We start from the raw sequence: 18,644 nt of genomic DNA, 5'->3' as shown, positions 1-18,644 counted from the left end.
TAAAAAATTCAAAGCTGTGCACTCAGCAAACAAGGTGATGCTCACAATCTTTTTCAATGTCCGAAGTCCATCGAGTTTCAGGAGCACGGAAAAACCATTAACAGGGATGTATACTGTAAGTCACTCCATAGCTTACGCAAGTCCATCAAGAGCAAACAGCGTGGGCTGCTCATGAAGAGAATGAATCTGCTCCATGATAACGTGCGTCCATACTTCTCCAATGTCACACCATGTGTAATGGCCAAGTGGGAGCAGCTTGAGCCTACAACCCGAACATGTTGCCCTGTGACTTTCATGTGTTTGATCCACTGAAAGAAATCTCAAAGTGCTTCAACTCAGACGACGAACTGAAGGCTCCTGTCACAACCACAGGAATTCTGGGAGCAGGGAATCCTTTGGTTCGTGAAACAGTGGGATAGTTGGGCTCAGGCCTCTGGTGATTGTTTGTGAATAAAGACTTCAATTATACCCACAGCGTGGTTTTGTACCTTTTCATTTGAACACTCCTCATACATTGGTCAGACAAGAAAAGCCATGAAATTTTACACCAAAGAGCATGAGACTTATATTCAAGGAAAATAATTAAATAAACTCATAAATACTGCATTACCCATCACTGCTAGTTAAAAAAAAAAAAAAAAAATCACGTTTTCCATTCTCAAAATTATTCAAAAATCATCCTCTATTAGCAAATTAGATTTCTTGGAGGTATTCAATATTCACAAAAAAAAAAAAAAAAAAAAAAAAAAAAAACTCAGTTCCTGGTTTATGATTTTAGTCTTAATACTTCTTTGCTTTCAGTTTTTTAAGATATTTCCCAGTTGTTTTTGATTAATTTTTATCATTTGGTATCGCTGTGGCTAATCATTTAGTTAGAATTTTTTTTTGGATTTTGGATTTCTTTCTTTTTAACTCTTATGTAGGCCCTTGTTTCTTCTATTCCTTTTCATTCTCCCAGCTGAAAAACAAGATTCTGTTTAATCTTCAAAATTAAATCCCTGGGAATTTAGTTATATTAGGCCAATTTTTTTTTGCTGCTTTTGTTATGTTATTTGTTACTTCCATTTTGTGGAGATTAAATACAGAAATTTCTGGAAATTTCTTGTATGGATGCTTTCAAAACCACAGTCCTGCAGACTTGCTCATGTGTAGCCAATTCTTGTTGCTTATTATTTGTTGCTTTAATATTTAGCTTGGCATGTTGTTTTTGTTATTTTTATTATATCATATACTATGTCCATGATATAGAAATAAAGTACGGAGATTTCTGGAAATTTCATTCATATTTTTGCCCTGTATAATCTATGTATAAGGAGAGTCCTCATAATTTATGTTTAGTGAGGAATGTATTTGCACAGTTTTAGTGATACTTAAGTGGTTTAATGCTGACTTGATGTATATGCGTTTTTTATGCTTTTGAATTGGAATTCATTAGATTTTTGGAACGAAACAGGTTTTGTACCTGTTTTAGTTTTCCAGCAGTATTTTCAATAATACTGGGAAAATTTACAGCCACTGTGTACTAATTGTTTAACATATAGCCCTTTAAAACTTTATAAAATACTGGTTTTGTTACCTTCATACCTCTTATGCAGGAGGAACATGCATAATATATGTTCATACATGAACTATAAAAATACAAGAATGTAATGATATCATTCACACCAGACTAAAACTATGGATCTAAATAAATGAAGTTAAAAAAATCGTTTAAATATTTTTATGTATGTCTTATTTTGAGAGGATTTAAGTTATGACTTATATGTTTTCTCCCCTTCTAAAAACATTTTAAAACTTGAATCATCTTTTAATCACACATTCAGGTCTCTCTATCACATTCAGGAATTACATTAAAGTGAAAAAGCTAAAAGTATAAATTTGTGGTTTTGGCATGCTGCAAATGACATGCATGGATGTACATTGATAAAAAGTGTCAATTTTTTTGTTTGATGTATAAGGCGAAAACAAAATGTTTGATTCTAAAGGATATGATAAAGGTACATTGCCATGAGAGCTATTTTTTGTTATTATATGGACTTGTTAAAAATGTATAATAACATTTTATTATTTTGTATGAAAAGACATAATTAAAAATCCCTCATTTAAAAAGCTGATGATTAAAATTGCTTATGTGCTGTGTTTATAGAAAGCTGAAAAAGAAGAACAAGAAAGGAAAGCTCGAGAGGAAGCTGAAAGGCAAAGGATTGAACTGGAAGAAAGACTGAAAAAGGAAGAAGAAGAAAGAGCTGAAAGGAAAAGGGTAAAAATGCAAAATAAAAATTTTAATTATGTAGTAAATATTTTTATTATAATTGATTTACAAATGAAATATTTTCACATTAAAAAATATTTAAGCCAAAATTTCTACGAGTATTTGTAAAAAACAGGCTTTTATTACATATATGCAATAATTTGATTAATATAACTTTTCTTACATTGTTAGTGCATATCAACACTTAAAAAATACTTTTCATTTTGCTGTGAAAAATCCTGATGAAACACAAAATGAAGATGACGTGAATTTTTACTGCCTATGTTTTTCAGATTGTAACAGGATGTCACAAATGTCAAATCTAGTTATTTAAATGGAATCCAAGATTTTCTAACATTTACATTATAAGTATAATTTATAAGAAAGGAATTCATTTACATAATAATTAATAAGAAAGGTGTAAAACGCTCTATTATGCATTTCTAGCACAATTTTTCTGCAACTGCTTTTTCCAATATCTTTCATCTGTATTTTAAAACTTAACGATAATGATAAAATTTTGCAGTAGCATATGAGTTGTAATCAATCATCTGCATGTTTCTCTTTTTAAAATTTTATTTAAACATTAGCATAACTATTTAATAATGTTTTGATTTTTTTCCGTTTATTCTATTTTAGCTTACAAAATTTCGATTTGGGGATTTTCATAAAGAGTGTCTTAACAAATATATAAATGTTGTTGTGATAGCTATAAAAGATAATATTTATATTAAATTTCCCCCCTTTTTAAATAAATTGTTTTAAGTAAAATTTTTTATCCCCCCTTTTGGGGTCCTGGGAAAAAAAAAAAAAAAAAAAAGAGTTTATGTTTGATCATCCTCAAAATCAATAGTTTATATTCACAATCTGCACTAAACTAAGGTTGCTTTTTTGTGTAAGTTTAAAAGTATTAAATGTTTTTGTTAAATAAATTGATATCATATGAAGAAGCAAGTCGAAAAATAAGAAACTTATCTTTTCACATTTTTTATTGAAACTTAACAATATGTGCACAACATTACAACGGCATCCATATCTCGCACGCAGAGGAGAAACTTGGTGTTGCCAACATGGGAAAGATAAATGTACCAAATTAACACGCCTCCTTACATTTATACAAATAAACATACATATAAACAACCTTTTCATCTTTACCATTTACAATTAAGCATAGATATAAACAATAACATTCAACACTTAACACAAATTATTTTAAAAAAGGTTTCTTTCATTAACTTAAATGTTAAAATCAAAGTTAAATACAATTTAGTTTACATAAGGACATTACCAAAATCTATTTCATTTCAAGGAAAAATATTTAAGTAAACATCACTTAAATAAACAGTATACAAAATTTATTTCAATTTCAAACCTTCTCTGAATTTCATAAATTTAATCTTTCCTAAAGACTTAGTAAAGATATCTGCAATATTTGATTCTGAATTAATCTTTACAATTTCAATTACTCCATTTTGAACATTTTCGTTAACATAATGATATTGAACTTCTTTGAATTTTTAGTGAAGTTCCCATAATTAGCAATGGCCCAAGCTCCTGAATTATCTTTATAAATTTTAATGGGGTGAGTTATATCAGCAAAAACATCATTCACAACATTTTTTAAGAAATTAATTTCTGTCACAGCCTCAGATAGAGCATTTGGCAAAAGTGGAAGATTTTGTCACACAATTTTGCTTTTTGGATTTCCAGTAAATTAGATTACCAAATAATTCAATAACAAACCCAGTAGTTGACTTTCTGTCAGCAATATCACCTGCACAATCAGCATCAACATAAAAATTCATAATATCAATTTTAAGATTTTTACTATAGGTTAATTTTAGATGTTTTGTTAAATACTTTAAAACTCTCAAAGCATATTTGAAATGTGTCTCATCATAACAATTTTGAAATCTACTTAAATAATTTACGCTGAAAGATATGTCTGGTCTAGTACCATGACTAATATACAAGAGTGCTCCTATTAGATTTCTATATTTAACATTTTGATTTAAATTAAATTGGCTTAGTTTAAGATTAATCTCCATTGGTGTATCATAAAGCAAAATAAAAACTTGTCAAAAATAAAAACTGTGATCAAATCTTCGCAAATCATTTCAAGCAACTTAAAACATTTGCTTATCCCATCTGTTGCGAATTGTGCCAGATTATATGCTCTTCCCAAAATTCATAAAAGTGTTATTCCTTTCCACCCTATTGTATCAAATTTAGGTACTGCCTCGTATCCATTAGCTAAATATTTAGTTTCTAGATTTTCCACTCTCTTAGACAATAACATTTACACCATAAAAAATTCAATAGTGTTTGTAAAAAAGGTTAAAAACATTTCTCCTAGTAATTTACTCATGGTTTCTTTTGATGTAAAATCATTATTCACCAATGTCCCAGTGGAAGGTGCATTAAGATGTCTAGAAAACAGACTTCGCGAATTTCATTTCTCTTGCATCGAAATTGATGAGCTAATTTCTCTCACTCAACTCTGTTTGGAACAAATACATTTTGTTTTCCAAAATAAATATTACAAGCAAACTGAGGGATTAGCCATGGGAAGCCCCCTCAGTCACATCCTGGCTGATATCTACACGCATTATTATGAATCAAAATTGTTTGAAACTTTAAACTTCCCGGCATGGTTTGGCTACGTAGACGATGCTTTTACTCTGTTTGAAGGTAATAAAGATGATTTAAATAAAGTTCTTTCAACAATGAATTCTATTGATCCTGCTATTCAGTTCACTTTTGAACTTGAGACTTGCAATTCTCTTCTGTTTCTCGACATTCTGGTGACACCTAACACATCCAACTTCAGTACTATGGTTTACCGTAAACCTTCATCGGTTTGCCTTCCACCATACTTTAAATCATGTCATCCGACTAAACAAAAGTTAGCTTCATTTTATTCCTATGTTTTCCGTGCTCTTCAAGTTTGCTCCTCCAAACTAGCCCTTGATGAAGAACTAAATTATTTAAAAGCAATAGCTATTGACAGGGGCTTTTCACCCAACATTATTAATCAAGCAGTTAAAAAATTCTCATCTCAACACACTAAAAGGCACACTCTTGTTTTAGGAGATTATGAAAATTCTGTTGTCATTCCCTTCTTTCCATCAATTAGCTATAAAGTTGCACATATTTTGCAGAAATTTAACTTTTGGGTTGTTTATTCTCCCATCAATAAAATTCCGAGTTCCATACTCAAGGACCCCATTCCGGATATGAATTCCTGGGGTATTTATAGGATTCCGTGCCAGTGTGGTTTAATTTACATTGGCCAAACTAAGAGAGCCTTAAAATTTTGCGTCTAGGAACATGAGGCATATGTTAGAAAAAAGGAAACACAGAAATCTTCTGTTGCTTAACATTGTTGGTCCGAAAATCACACTTTCAATTTTTCTGCTGCCAAAATTATTCAAAAAACATCTTCCATTGGAGAACTGGATTTTCGAGAGGCATTTCACATTCATAAAAATCTTTCTGTTCTAGTTAACGATCCTAATTCCAATCCAAATTTGCTTTCGGCTTTTAAAGAAATTATGTTTTAGTTCTGGTTTCACCAGAACCACTTGCTTATTCTTGTTCACACTTTCTTATCTTATCTAATCATTATTTCCTATCATGTTCATTTGCGGTTTTGCAGCTGAGGATGGTGGTTCAGTAAAACCATCGAAACTAGTCCTGTGAAAATTTTTGTAAATATAACGCTGATTTTTGTTGTTTGACTTCTGAATTAACATTCTTCAATGTTACGATAGATTCAGAGTTATATACAGGAAAAGAAACTATTATATTGCCAACCTTTGTAGCTTTCAAAATCCTTCCGTCACCGACTTTCACTTGAATAGGATCCTTCAAAGTGACTTGCTGTTTAAAATATTCATCACTGGTTATAATGTGGTCTGTGCATCCGCTATCCAGTAACCAATTGATTTCATTTTTTTTTGTCACAGTGTTTGCACTGGAACTTATCATGTTACTTTCGATAACAATGGTGTGAAAACTATTGCTTTGATGACTGTTTATTCTATGGTTAGAGTATGCTCCACGTTCACATGTCCACTAAAAGCACTACTACGTCCTCGATTGTTTGAAGAACTTCGACCACGATAATTAGTGGAGCCATTACCACGATAGTTCCTTTGATGAACATGCCAACAATTCTTTTTAATGTGACCAGGTTTTCCACAATTATAACAGACATTCCCTTGTGGACCTGATTTGCTTGTTTTGATTTTGAACGCATTTAATTTTTCTGCTGGTGCACAATCTTCGTAATCATTTTTCTCTTCAAGTAATTTTGATTTGATTTTGCTCTTTATATAATCAACTGTTCTGTCCTTCTCTGGTAATACATCTATTAAGTCACTAATGTGACTGTAATTTGAAGGTATTGCTCTTAGCATATAGTTCAATTTTTCTTGTTCCGTCACAGTGGTGCCGGCATGTTTCAATTCACATACTTCTCAAAATCATCGAAAAATATATTTACATCAGAATAATTTTTCAGTTTCACACATTCTAAGTTATTTCGACAAACAATTTGTAGAGATGTTGAAGTTTTTAAATACATTGCATCAAATGCAGTCTCACAGTTGTAAATATATTCCAATTGCTTGTTTGTTATGGTGCTGTAAATGTAATTTGTAGCTTCGATATCCTTTTCTTCCCATTTTTCCACGTCATCGTTTTCACTGACTTGTCGCTGAACCACATCTTTACACTTTTTAAATTGAAGAAATTTCATCATACGCACTTTCCAATTAAAATAGTCCGAACCATCAAATAGTGGTATGCCGATATCACTGCTTCTTAAACATGCTATTTTTACGCTAGTAACGGTAACTTTTAAAACAAATTATAATTACTAAGTTCTTCATTCATATTCACAAACCACGAGAACTGCTACCATATTAAATAAATCAATATCATATGAAGAAGCAAGTCAAAAAATAAGAAACGTATCTTTTCACATTTTTTATTGAAACTTAACAACACGTGCACAACATTACAATGGCATCCATAGCTCGCACGCAGAGAGAGAGAGAACTTGGTGTTGCCAATATGGTAAATATAAATGTACCAAACTAACAGTTTTAAAGCAAAGTTTTCAAAGTCTATTTTAGCAAAGGCAAAAGTGGTTACAATGAATATGCTAAATTAATTTCTTGAACCTAATTTTAATTATGTTAGGTAATTTGAGTTGATTTATCCAATTCTCCTTCAGAACTGTTAGATTTGTATCAGTTTTTCTATAAAATTTATGCAATTTTTGAAGCTTCTTGTAATCTTCTGATTTTACTTTCATAAAATTATAATATTGTTTATTTGCATTCCCTAAATATTAAAGTGCTAAAATTTTCTATAAATGCTTAAGAGTTTTATGGGATCTAAAATGATAAATATTCAAAGAAAATAAAATCATATTTTGTAACATCTCTAATATTGGGTTCATCGAAAAGTCATGTCGTATTTTGTTAATAGATGTCATTAGTGCGTTTTTTGGAGTAGAAGCACCATACGCTCACACCTCACTGAAATACTATATAAGGAACCCATTAAATAAATAGAAAATTTTTTGTTTCAAATAAGTTGAATAGATTTTATATGGAGTTGAAAAGGGAGGGAAAAACCGTTGGTTTTCACTATATTTTGCTTTTTTATTTCCACAAAGGCAAGAAAGCAATGCAAACTTGTGAAAAGTTGCATAAAGTTTATGGGGACGATACTGTAACGTCATGTCAGTGCCAGCGCTGGTTTGTGAAATTCCGTTCTGGCAATTTGATGTAAATGATGCGACTCAGTCAGGAAGGCCATTGGAGGCTGACGGTGATGAAATAAAGGCAGTGGTTAAGTCTAACCCATGGTACACAACACAAGAGATAGCAGAGGCACTACACTTTGTCCAATCAACTGTTCATGACCATTTAAAGAAGTTCGGATTCATAAGCAAGCTTAAAGTTTGGGTTTTTCATGAACTGAAGGAAATCCATTTGGTGAAGCGTTTGAGCATCTGCCATTCCCTTCTTAAATGTAAAGAGAATGACCCTTTTCTTGGAAACAGTGCGATGAACCACCTCAATCCACATCCAAAGCGAACATTCACCAGGAAAAGGTCATGCTGACAGTGTGGTTGGATTTCAAAGCTGTTGTGCATTTCAAGCCCTTACCAAGGAATCAAACGATTAATTCAGCCGTGTATTGTCAGCAATTGGACAAATTGAACAATGCAATCAATCAAAAGCGGCTAGAACTTGTGAATCGTAAAGACGTTGTGTTTCACCAAGACAGCGTAAGGCCACACGTGAGTTTGGTTACCTGTTGCAACCAAACCAACAGCTACCAAAAGTTGTTGGAGCTTGGTTGGGATATGTTGCCCAACCATTGTACTGGCTTGATCTTGCACCTCCAGATTATCATTTGTTTTGCTCTTTGCAGAATTCCTGGAATCATAAAACATTCAATTCCTATGAGGCTATAAATTGGCACCTGGTACAGTTTTTCGCCTTTAAAGACAGGTCATTCTACCAGCGTGCAATTATGAACCTTGTTGAACAATGGAAAAACGTCATCGAGCAAAATGGCCAATACATTATTGATTGAATTCTAATTTTTATAGGAATCAGTCACCTTTGAAAAACAGTAAAAATACGACATGACTTTCCGATCAACCCGATATGTTTATTAAAGCTGCAAAACTTATTGTTTACTGAAAATTGTGTTTTATATTTGAAATTACCAACCAAACCAAAACCTTCTCTTGGTGAGCTTTCATACTGGATTAATTGTACACTTTCGCTTCTACTTCTGTGCTGCTGGAATGCTATATTTCTGTGCTCTCCTTCTATTGCAACAATATAAAAAACGTAAATGTTCTTGAATAGGCACAAGTAGAGTGCCAAGTATATTGTGACCACAAATGTCAGTTGAAATAAAAAATGAATATTTAATGTTAGTCAGCTGCCAAGTTTTTTAGTCGTTACAGATTCAACATCTTAGCATTCTACGTAATCAGAATTCTTCTTTACTATGGATCTACGTTCTACACTGTCAACATTGCTAGGTCTTTTTCTCTTTTTCATCACACAGACACACATACATATATAATGAGTAAATATAATTACATTAAATGTAATTTAGTCAAAAATAAAAAATATAATTAGTCATTAAATGAGTAATTATGTAACTAGAGTTTGCACATTGCTGTATCTGTAGCTAGAAAGTATGCGTAAATCTTTAAATATGTATCTGTTATGATAGCCTAAGAGTCAGCAATGATATTATTTAGCTCCATTCTCTTACCAATTCCATCAAGAACTAAAGACCAGCAGCATAAAAGTTATCATAGAGTTTTATCAATAGCTATGCTGAGACATAATGTATTCTGTTAGAGAAGAATACTAGGCAACAGTGAAAAACAAAACTACTAGAAATTGTGAAAAATAGTGGTAATGTTTTGATCATCGGACACATATTCTTTATGCCCATCTCTTTTATTATTATAGAAATAAGTGAACATCATATTGATTTTATTTGGCCGTCTACTGTTTCATTCCATGATTATACTGAAATATCTGTGTGTATAGCACTTTTGTGAAAGCATATAAAAACATAATTACTTGCTGTTTACTCAGTTCTTTGAAGTAGCGTAACACATGTGTACTTTGGTTTATTTTATGCTGTATCACAGCTGTCTAGAGGTATTGACTGAAGGTGTTTATGAAAAAAACTCTTGAGCAATATCACCGTTGATCTTGTGCAGTTAAATTGGTTTAGAAACTGCTGTATATTTATACGAAATTATATGAAAATACCTAATTAGAAACCTTATCAGTTGTAATATGATTTAGAACAGATTGAAATGTTTGCTTAAAGAATATAAGATGTCTGTTCAGAATCGTAACACTTCTCAGACAATTAGAATTGATTAAAATGATGATCAACTTTTATCTAGTGTCCTCTTAATGTTTGTGTAGTTTTAATATAATATTATACACTCATGTCCATAAATTAAGGATAATTCGGAGTCACGTGGAAATCGAACTCTAAAATAAATATATTACCTATAAAATCACTACACACATCTTCAAGAATCATATGCAAATTTCAGGAAGTAACCAGATGACACCGATGGTACGTCACAATGACGAGAGTGTAAGAGAGTGATATATGGAATGCAGTCAAAGAAGTAAAATTGTTCGCAGGCGCTTTATAAGCATTTCAGTGCAATAACCGAATAGTTATGACACAAAGGACGCATTTGGATGGTTTTTTTTTACGTGGTAGAATTATCGGTTGTCTGGAATGTTGGCGTACCCAACTGGAAGTATCAGACAAATTTGGAATTGCCCAGAGTGTCATCTCCAGGCTTTGGCAACGATTCCAAGATGGTGGTAATGTGAGTAGACATTACAGTACAGGTCGCCCCAGACTTACTAAGCCGAACGAGGACCAGTATTTGGCAGTCACTACCAAAAGAAACAGGCAGAGCACAGCCTCAGACCTGTTTCGTCAGCTCTCTTCAGCCACTGGTACGGCAATTTCAAGGCAGACCGTGTACAGACACTTAGGGCAGATTGGTCTATATGCTCGTAGACCTGTCAGATGTGTTCCACTTACTGCAGCTCACTGTCGCCTGCAGTTAGCCTGGAGTAGAGAGCATGCATTGTGGCACCGCAACAGTGGGCTTGTGTGATGTTTTCCAACAAGTCCAGGTTTAGCTAGCAGTCTGATTCTCGCTGGACTTTCATATGGAGAGCTCCAGGTACCCATTACCACCAAGAAAACATTGAATGACACCGTTACAGTGGTACAGGAGTGCTCGTTTGGGGTGGAATTATTCTGGGTTCCAGAACTGACCTGCATGTTCAAATTGGAACAATGACAAACCAAATCTATTGGAACGTCATTCTGGAACAACATGTACGTTTGTTTCGGGGCGCCATGGGCGCACAATTTGTGTTTATGGATTGACAACGCCCGTCCTCACCGTGCAAACATCGTAAGCGAATGCCTTCAATCGGAGGATATCACCTGTATGGACTGGCCAGCATTCTCACCGGACTTGAATCCAGTAGATCATGTGTGGGACATGCTTTTCGGATGAGTTGCAACCCATCAACCTTCTGCTACATGTCTACGAGAACTTCGGAGAGCATTGCTTTTTGAGTGGTGTAATATCCCCCAAGATCAGATCGATAATTTGATACTCAGCATGCCTAGGCGTTGTACGGACTGTATTGCATCGTCTGGGAGACATACAATGTATTAACAATCATACCAACCCTGTAATATTTGTTTTTTGTAAATAGGTTTTTTTTTTGTAATTTGCTCCAGGGAGAAAAAATCGCTAATTTTTTTTAATAATATCAAACTTATAGCATCTTTTTTTGCTCTTTACCTTTTGTTTAATAAATAAGCTTTACAAATAAGTCAAATTTATTTTGCTTCTAACTCTTCCTTTGACTGATTTTGCATTTTCCTTAATTTATGGACATGAGTGTATAAATATCTAATACATTTATTCAGTAGAAAGCTGACCAGCGACTCAGCAATAAAGTTGCAAAACTTTATTAGTTTGACCCAGGTTGAAATCCCAGTGAATGGGCACTTTCGTGGTTTTTTCCCCCCATGTGTTATGTAGATATGATCCAATATCCCATAGAAGTTCCTCCATGAAGACATCCCTCCTTTTAAGTAGATAACTGTCATGTGCTTTTCCAAAGTGGGGGGAAAAAGAAAACTCAGCCTATTCAGTAGAAGAATTACATGTTGCACATAATTTATTTAATAAAATTATTTTCTGGGAATTTGAAATTATGGAAGCATTTAAAGTTTAAAAAAATAAGCATTTTTAGCATGTGAGGAATAATTTTTAGTAAAATTCAACTTGTGTACATAAGTAAAATAAAATATAAATTCTAAACAAATACATATAAAAGTAAAAAAGTAGAAAAGCAAATTTAGTCCTTTATTTAGAATTTAAATTTGCTTTTCTACTTTTTTACTTTTATACGTATTTGTTTAGAATTTAAATTTGCTTAAATTTCATTCCTTGCAGCAATGGCACAAAGAATCTTTAATTAAATATGTAGTTAAATTTAATTTTTTTAATTAAACTCAATTTATTCTTATAAAATAAAAAATATATATATATTATATATATCACATTTACAGCTTTTACTTTTGCTTTTTTAATATTATAAATTTTCAAGTTCAGAGTCTATTTAATTATTACACGATTTATATTCATTTTCATTTCATGAACTTTTAATCTTATGGAAACATTCAGAATTCTTTCTTTCACATTGCATGTAGAATGTTAATTTTTTGTTGCATATTGCTATTGATTTATTATACATTTTTGATATTTATTTTTAAATGTACCAGAGTACCTTTTTCTGTTATTTGATGTAGTTTTTTTTTTTTTTTTTTTTTTCCTTGATGCTATTCAAAGCAATATTCAACTTGACGAAAATCCACAAAATGTATAATAATTTTTTTTTTCTTGCAGCGTGTTGAGCAAATAATGGCTCGCACAAGAGCAAAAGCTGCTGCATCTTCAAGTAACTCTCAAAATGAAAACATTGTGAAGTCTACAAAAGCTGCCGAAATGAGTAGTTCTGCCACTTCCATAGAGGCTTCTAAACAGAACATCTTGCCACAAGCAAATAACATAGTAAATATTTCCAATGGAGGTTTCGAAACGAAAGTGGAAAATAGTTCAGTCTCCTTCAGTGCCACAACAAATCACGTTTCCAATTCCAGTTCATGGCCATTTTCAGATGAGAACAGAATATCTCATAAAGAAGCACTTCCAGATTTACTTAATACAGAAAATATTAGTAACCATTCTAATAAAAGTAATGGCTTCTGTGTTGGACGTAGTGAACAGTTGGTATCAAATAGTAGTGTGTCAAATAGTTTTAAGATAACTTCAAACAGAACTTTGAGTGCCAATGAAGTTACATCTCCATCACAAACTAATGGCTATAGCAGCCATGAAGAAATGAGTTGTACCACTAGGTATGATTTTAAAAAAAATATTTTGTAGTAAATGCTTTTTATGCATGCTAAACATTTTGCATTCTCTCTAGAACAGGGTGCCTTTTGGTGGGTGACCGGAAAAATGCCCACAGGAAAAAAGCCCACAGGAAAAATGCTCACAGAATAATGCTCACATGTATAAATGCTCACAAGAAAAAAAGCCTACACAGAAATATGCCCACATAGAAAAAATCTCACATGGAAAAATGCTCATTTAGAAATATGCTCTCACGGAAAAAAGCTCACATAAAAATAAGCCCACTGATAAATAAAATACGTAGAAATATTTTTACATTAATCAATCAATAAATAATCGATTTGAACATCGTACACCTACTTGAATTTTTCAAAGAAAAATTATTTAAATTACCAAAACATCTATGGTATATAAAACTGTATAGCTTATGTGTAGATTTAGTTGCTATATAAGATTAACAAATGGGCCATTTTGAATTAGACGAAAAAGAGGAGGAAGGAAGAAAAATGAAACAGAATATACAGCGAAAAATTATTACAATTTTAATTGTTAAAAAAATAAAATAGCAAATATAAGTTACACATTTTATAATATAAACATTTAGAAGAATAAGCAAATAGAAATATGTTAAATACGTTGTTATATATAAATCATGTATATTTCACATAAACTTAAGGTACAGTCAAAAGTCGTTAATTCGGATACCCATAATTCGGAATGATCTATAATCCGGACATCAAAACTAAAAACTTTCTGTGCATGCGCCGCGTTGACACATGCGCAGAGGTGTTCACGCGTGTGCGTAAGACCTTTTACGACTGCGCATATGAGTGTGCGCAAGTGCAGAATACATTTTCGCATGCGCATTTTATGTATAATGGACGTATAAGCTAAAATTTTCTATTTCAGTTAATGTTGATGATTGCATTGTTCCTTAATTTTCGAATTGCATCCGGCTTATTATTTTTTGCAGACTGTAAGAGCAATTTTATAAAAGTAAGCTTAAACTTTCGATTATATCAAATAGAATTTCCGATATATATTTGTTAATATGTAAAGGATCTAAAGCTAAAGTATGTTTTGAAATCTGAAATCTGTTTATCAATTTCACGCTGCTCGGCGGCGGGCGCGTAATGAATTGGAAGTTGATTTGTTAGCACTATCCTTATCTTCAGCGCAGATGTTTTTATTTTATTTGGCTTATAATTCCTTACCAAATGTAGTATTTCATCTCGATATGCTCCGTCTTTGATATGATTTAAAACAAGTTCCTCGTCATTATAATTCGCTTCCGATAGCGAAGAAAAGTGACAGAGGTTATTGAAAACAAAAAAATTTCGATTGACAAATTAGTCGGTGTTCTTGACACAGCAATTATAGGACTTGAACGGCGGAACTTTGTAACTGAACAAGAAATTATGTCTGTTTAATAGAATTAAAGAGAAAGTATTATCACATGAAACGAAGCAAAACTTAAACAACTTACATTGAAAGAAATGTTTAATAAAGTAAACAAATAAATATTAAGCCTTTTCTTTTTGCAAATTTTGATACCCTTTAGATCATAATTGTTCTTTATTTCATAAATTACGGTTTCATATTTTTAATTTTAGAATTTCTGCATGCCATCTTATGAGATTTAAACTGATGATCTATAATCCGGAAAAATTGATAATCCGGAACCGCCGAAGTCCCGACGAGTCCGGATTAACGACTTTTGATTGTATTTCTCTCGCTTCTTAGTATGCCTTCATGGTGTGGTGGCGTTGACAGGCTAAGTCATTTTTCAGTCCATCAAACAAAAACCACATACTAGGATGGCTAGAGTTAAATAATGAATTTAGTATCTTATGAAAGCTTTCATAATAATATATTGTTTTAGGAGATTTTTCAAAGGCTGCTTCATAATGATTCCACACTTTGATTGGAAACTGTGGTCTTCTAGCACTTTTTTGGCTCCAAACTTAAATAACTACATTCAAACATCAATTTCTATAGATACACATCAAAAGCATGCAAAAATAGAGTAAATAAAAAACAATAATAAACTATTGGCAGTTGCAGGAAAAAGAATGTCTTACAGGGGGAAGTGGTATAAAATATTACAGTACATGCAAAATTTTACTATAGTTTTCATTCTTTTATATACCGCCCCTGAAAAGGATAATATGAGCATTTGTCCATTAATTTTTTTCAAATGATCAAATAATTTTTCTTTAAAAAATTCAAGTAGATGTATGATGTTCAAATCGATTAATTATTGATTGATTAATGTAAGGATATTTCTACATATTTTATTTATCAGTGAGCTTATTTTCATGTGAGCATATAGTTACGTGAGTATATTTCTAATTGAGCATTTTTCCATGTGAGTATTTTTCTGTGTGGGCTTTTTTCCTGTGAATATTTATACCTGTGAGCATTATTCCTGTGGGCTTTTTTCCTGTTGTTTTTTTCCTTAGAACCCTTTTGGTGACATTAAAAAATGCCACCAAGTTGATGTACCAGGGGCAAAGAGAATGTTCAAGATGGTGGCTTGCTAGTAATTTTGTGAAGGACTGACATAACAATAAAATTTAAAATACACAAAATATAAATTAAGATTAAAACGAATGTAAATTAAAACTTACATTTAGTTTATTTCCTGATCAGCTGTCCATGGTTTCTACACAGTATGCACGTTTGCATAAAGCTTTATCGTTTTCTGTATTTTCTGTGAACATAAACTCAATGAAGTAGAAGTCAAATAAATTTCTGACTTGCAGATGATAATGTTTTTATGCTCCAAACATTTTGTGTCATTCTTGGAAAGTGAACAATCATACTTTGAAGCAGGCAGTTTATTAAAAAAAAAAAAAAAAAAAAAAAAAAAAAAAAAAAAACTACTTATACTGAATTTTCAAATGCTAGTTCAAATGAATGTTATAACAAAGTGGAAGATTTCACTTTTATGACTGACCTATATTATGATCTTTTTTTCAGTTAAGAAATAAAGATGTAATGGATTATCTCTTTTATGCAGAAAGATGATTTGTTAAATAGTTGTAGAATCTGAAAAAAATAATAATATATTCAAAAATCATTATATGTTTGTTTCATTCAATGGAAGGGAGGAGATAATTTATAACTTGTTATGATGCATACTTACTTTACAAGTGTGATGCTGTATGAATTGAAGAAAAATATCAAATTCAGTTTGAAACTTATGCTCAATTTAAAAATGACAGTAGAAATTAATTCATCTTCCTCATAAGGTGGTGTAAGATAATGTTAAAATTAATGTAAAGATGAGCCTATTTCAAGGTTTGCCATAATAATGCACATTAGCAATAAATAAAAGCTAGGAATCTTTGGCATGTTATCTCTGTTTTGGTGTTTTTAATGGAATGAAGCACTCTATTCTATAATTAGACAAAAGTTTTTAATCTGAATGATCCAATGTTTCTCTTAATGAATCTCTTTGAAACAAGAATGTGTATAGTGTAGTTATTCATATACAGTACAAAGTCCGGGATCCGGACTCATTGGGACTTCGCTGATTCTGGATTTCAAAATTTTCTGAATATCAGTTTAAATCTAGTAAAGTAACATATATAAATTATGGAATTAAAAATACAAAATAGCTGCTGTTTATGAAATAATTAAGCATTTAAGTATTAATTTATAAGGGACATTAACAGGATCAAAATTTATAAAAAAGCTCAATGTTTATTTGCTTTATTAAAAATTTCTTTTAATGTAACTTGTTATAGCTTCATTTTTCAAAATAGCTTCATTTTTCGTGCTAAAATTTTTGCTTTAATTCTATAGACAGACATAATTTCTTGTTCAATTACAAAGTTTTATTGTTCAGTTTCTTTAATCCCTTAAGGACCAGCACGCAGAGAACAAAGCACAGTCACGGGACCAAACCCACTGAAATGGATCATCGCCATCAGCCCGCACATTTTCAGTAGTTAAGCCTAATTTTACAAAAAAAAAATATATATATATATATATATGAAATCAGCGTTTTGATATAATGACTTCAATTTTTGAAATTGCATATTTAATGTACTTGTTTTTATATGTATTAATATAAAGAACATCACATTAATAGAAATAAATTAAACAGGCAAAATACTAAAATCATAACTATAAAACAAAATTACAAATGCAAAATTAAAAAAAGAAAATAAGCAAGAATTACCTGTAGATAATTAAATTCCAATTTAAAAATTCTGCTGTGTCTGGAATAATTCAAAACAAGGATCGACACACACATTGCATATTTTGCATTCAAAATATGCTGTTTGCTTTCACTTTTCCTTGCTTTTAGCACACACAGCACATCTTCTCCTACCTTTATTACCTTTTCCGTCAATGTAAACATTTGGAAAATGTCTTCCAGTTAGACGGTATCTTGTTTTTTAGCCATTGCTAACGGAATGAAACTGAATATAACCCAACACATGTCCCAAAACTTCTTCAAAAAGACACCCGGAAATATTTCATTCTCAAATCCTGTGTGACATCATGTTTATATTAGAAAACTTCCTGTTTTTCTAGATCGAAAAACAGTGTCCGCCATGATGACCGGAAAGTGATCACAGAAACAGCCCCATTGGCGGGATGTCCATTACTGATCAAGCCAGTATATACATTATATGTAAAGTAAATACATTATATCATAATAAAATGCCTGGGTCATTATATATAATGACCATTCAAGGCAATATATATAAAGACCTATTAGATTGAGTAAGAAAAACAAAAATGCTGGCTCTTTCCTGAGGAATGCAAACGAGTAAGACGCATTACGCGTCGAGAAAGCTGATAATCTTCTGCAATAATGCTGTGATGTTACTTTTTAATTTACCAAGAAAGCTTATGTTAAGTTTCAAAATAAATAGAAAAAAAGACAACTGGTCTTGAGTTTTTCCATCACGGAAGTTCGGCGACATTACACCTACTAAAGTCAGCTGAATGCACTTTCCTAACAAAAAAAGCAAATAACATAAAACGAAAACAAGGAGCTGTATGCACTTGCCCACATTCTAATAATGAAAAAAGCAAAGAACAAAAGCTCTCTCCCCCCCCAAAAAAAACTAACGAAATAAACACCTGTGCCCCTTTAATTCACAGGTGCTTGTATAAAGAGCCGTGATACCCAGTTAGTTTATACCAATAAATCTATCAAAACCAGAAGCGCAGAACAGAAACTAATGCCAGTATATGAAGGTCAGATGCCATATGAATCAACCCATGTGAAAACAGTTACCTTTAGTTCCATCTACTGGCTTTTAAAAATTCAAATAAATCATTCCGTTTTAAAGTTACATATATGTGATGCTGGGCTGCAGAGATCGATTGGAG

At 31.9% G+C, this 18,644-nt stretch overlaps 1 protein-coding gene across 7 annotated transcripts in view; it reads left to right on the top strand.

Moving 5' to 3' along the window:
* Positions 1-18,644, top strand: part of LOC118203104 (uncharacterized) — a 227,482-nt gene that overhangs the window by 201,656 nt on the left and 7,182 nt on the right. For all 7 annotated transcript variants that reach the window (XM_035375344.2, XM_085810965.1, XM_085810963.1 and 4 more), the window contains 2 exons: positions 2,147-2,260; positions 12,780-13,291. In XM_035375344.2, coding sequence (XP_035231235.1) covers positions 2,147-2,260; positions 12,780-13,291 — 626 coding nt within the window. The remainder of the gene's footprint in view (positions 1-2,146; positions 2,261-12,779; positions 13,292-18,644) is intronic.

The sequence above is a fragment of the Stegodyphus dumicola genome, chromosome 2, assembly GCF_044657685.1.
Source record: "Stegodyphus dumicola isolate Sdum_Otavi_A_Nest chromosome 2, ASM4465768v1".
In the NCBI taxonomy this organism is placed as follows: Eukaryota; Metazoa; Arthropoda; class Arachnida; order Araneae; family Eresidae; genus Stegodyphus; species Stegodyphus dumicola.
This window is presented reverse-complemented; position numbering and strand designations above follow the sequence as displayed.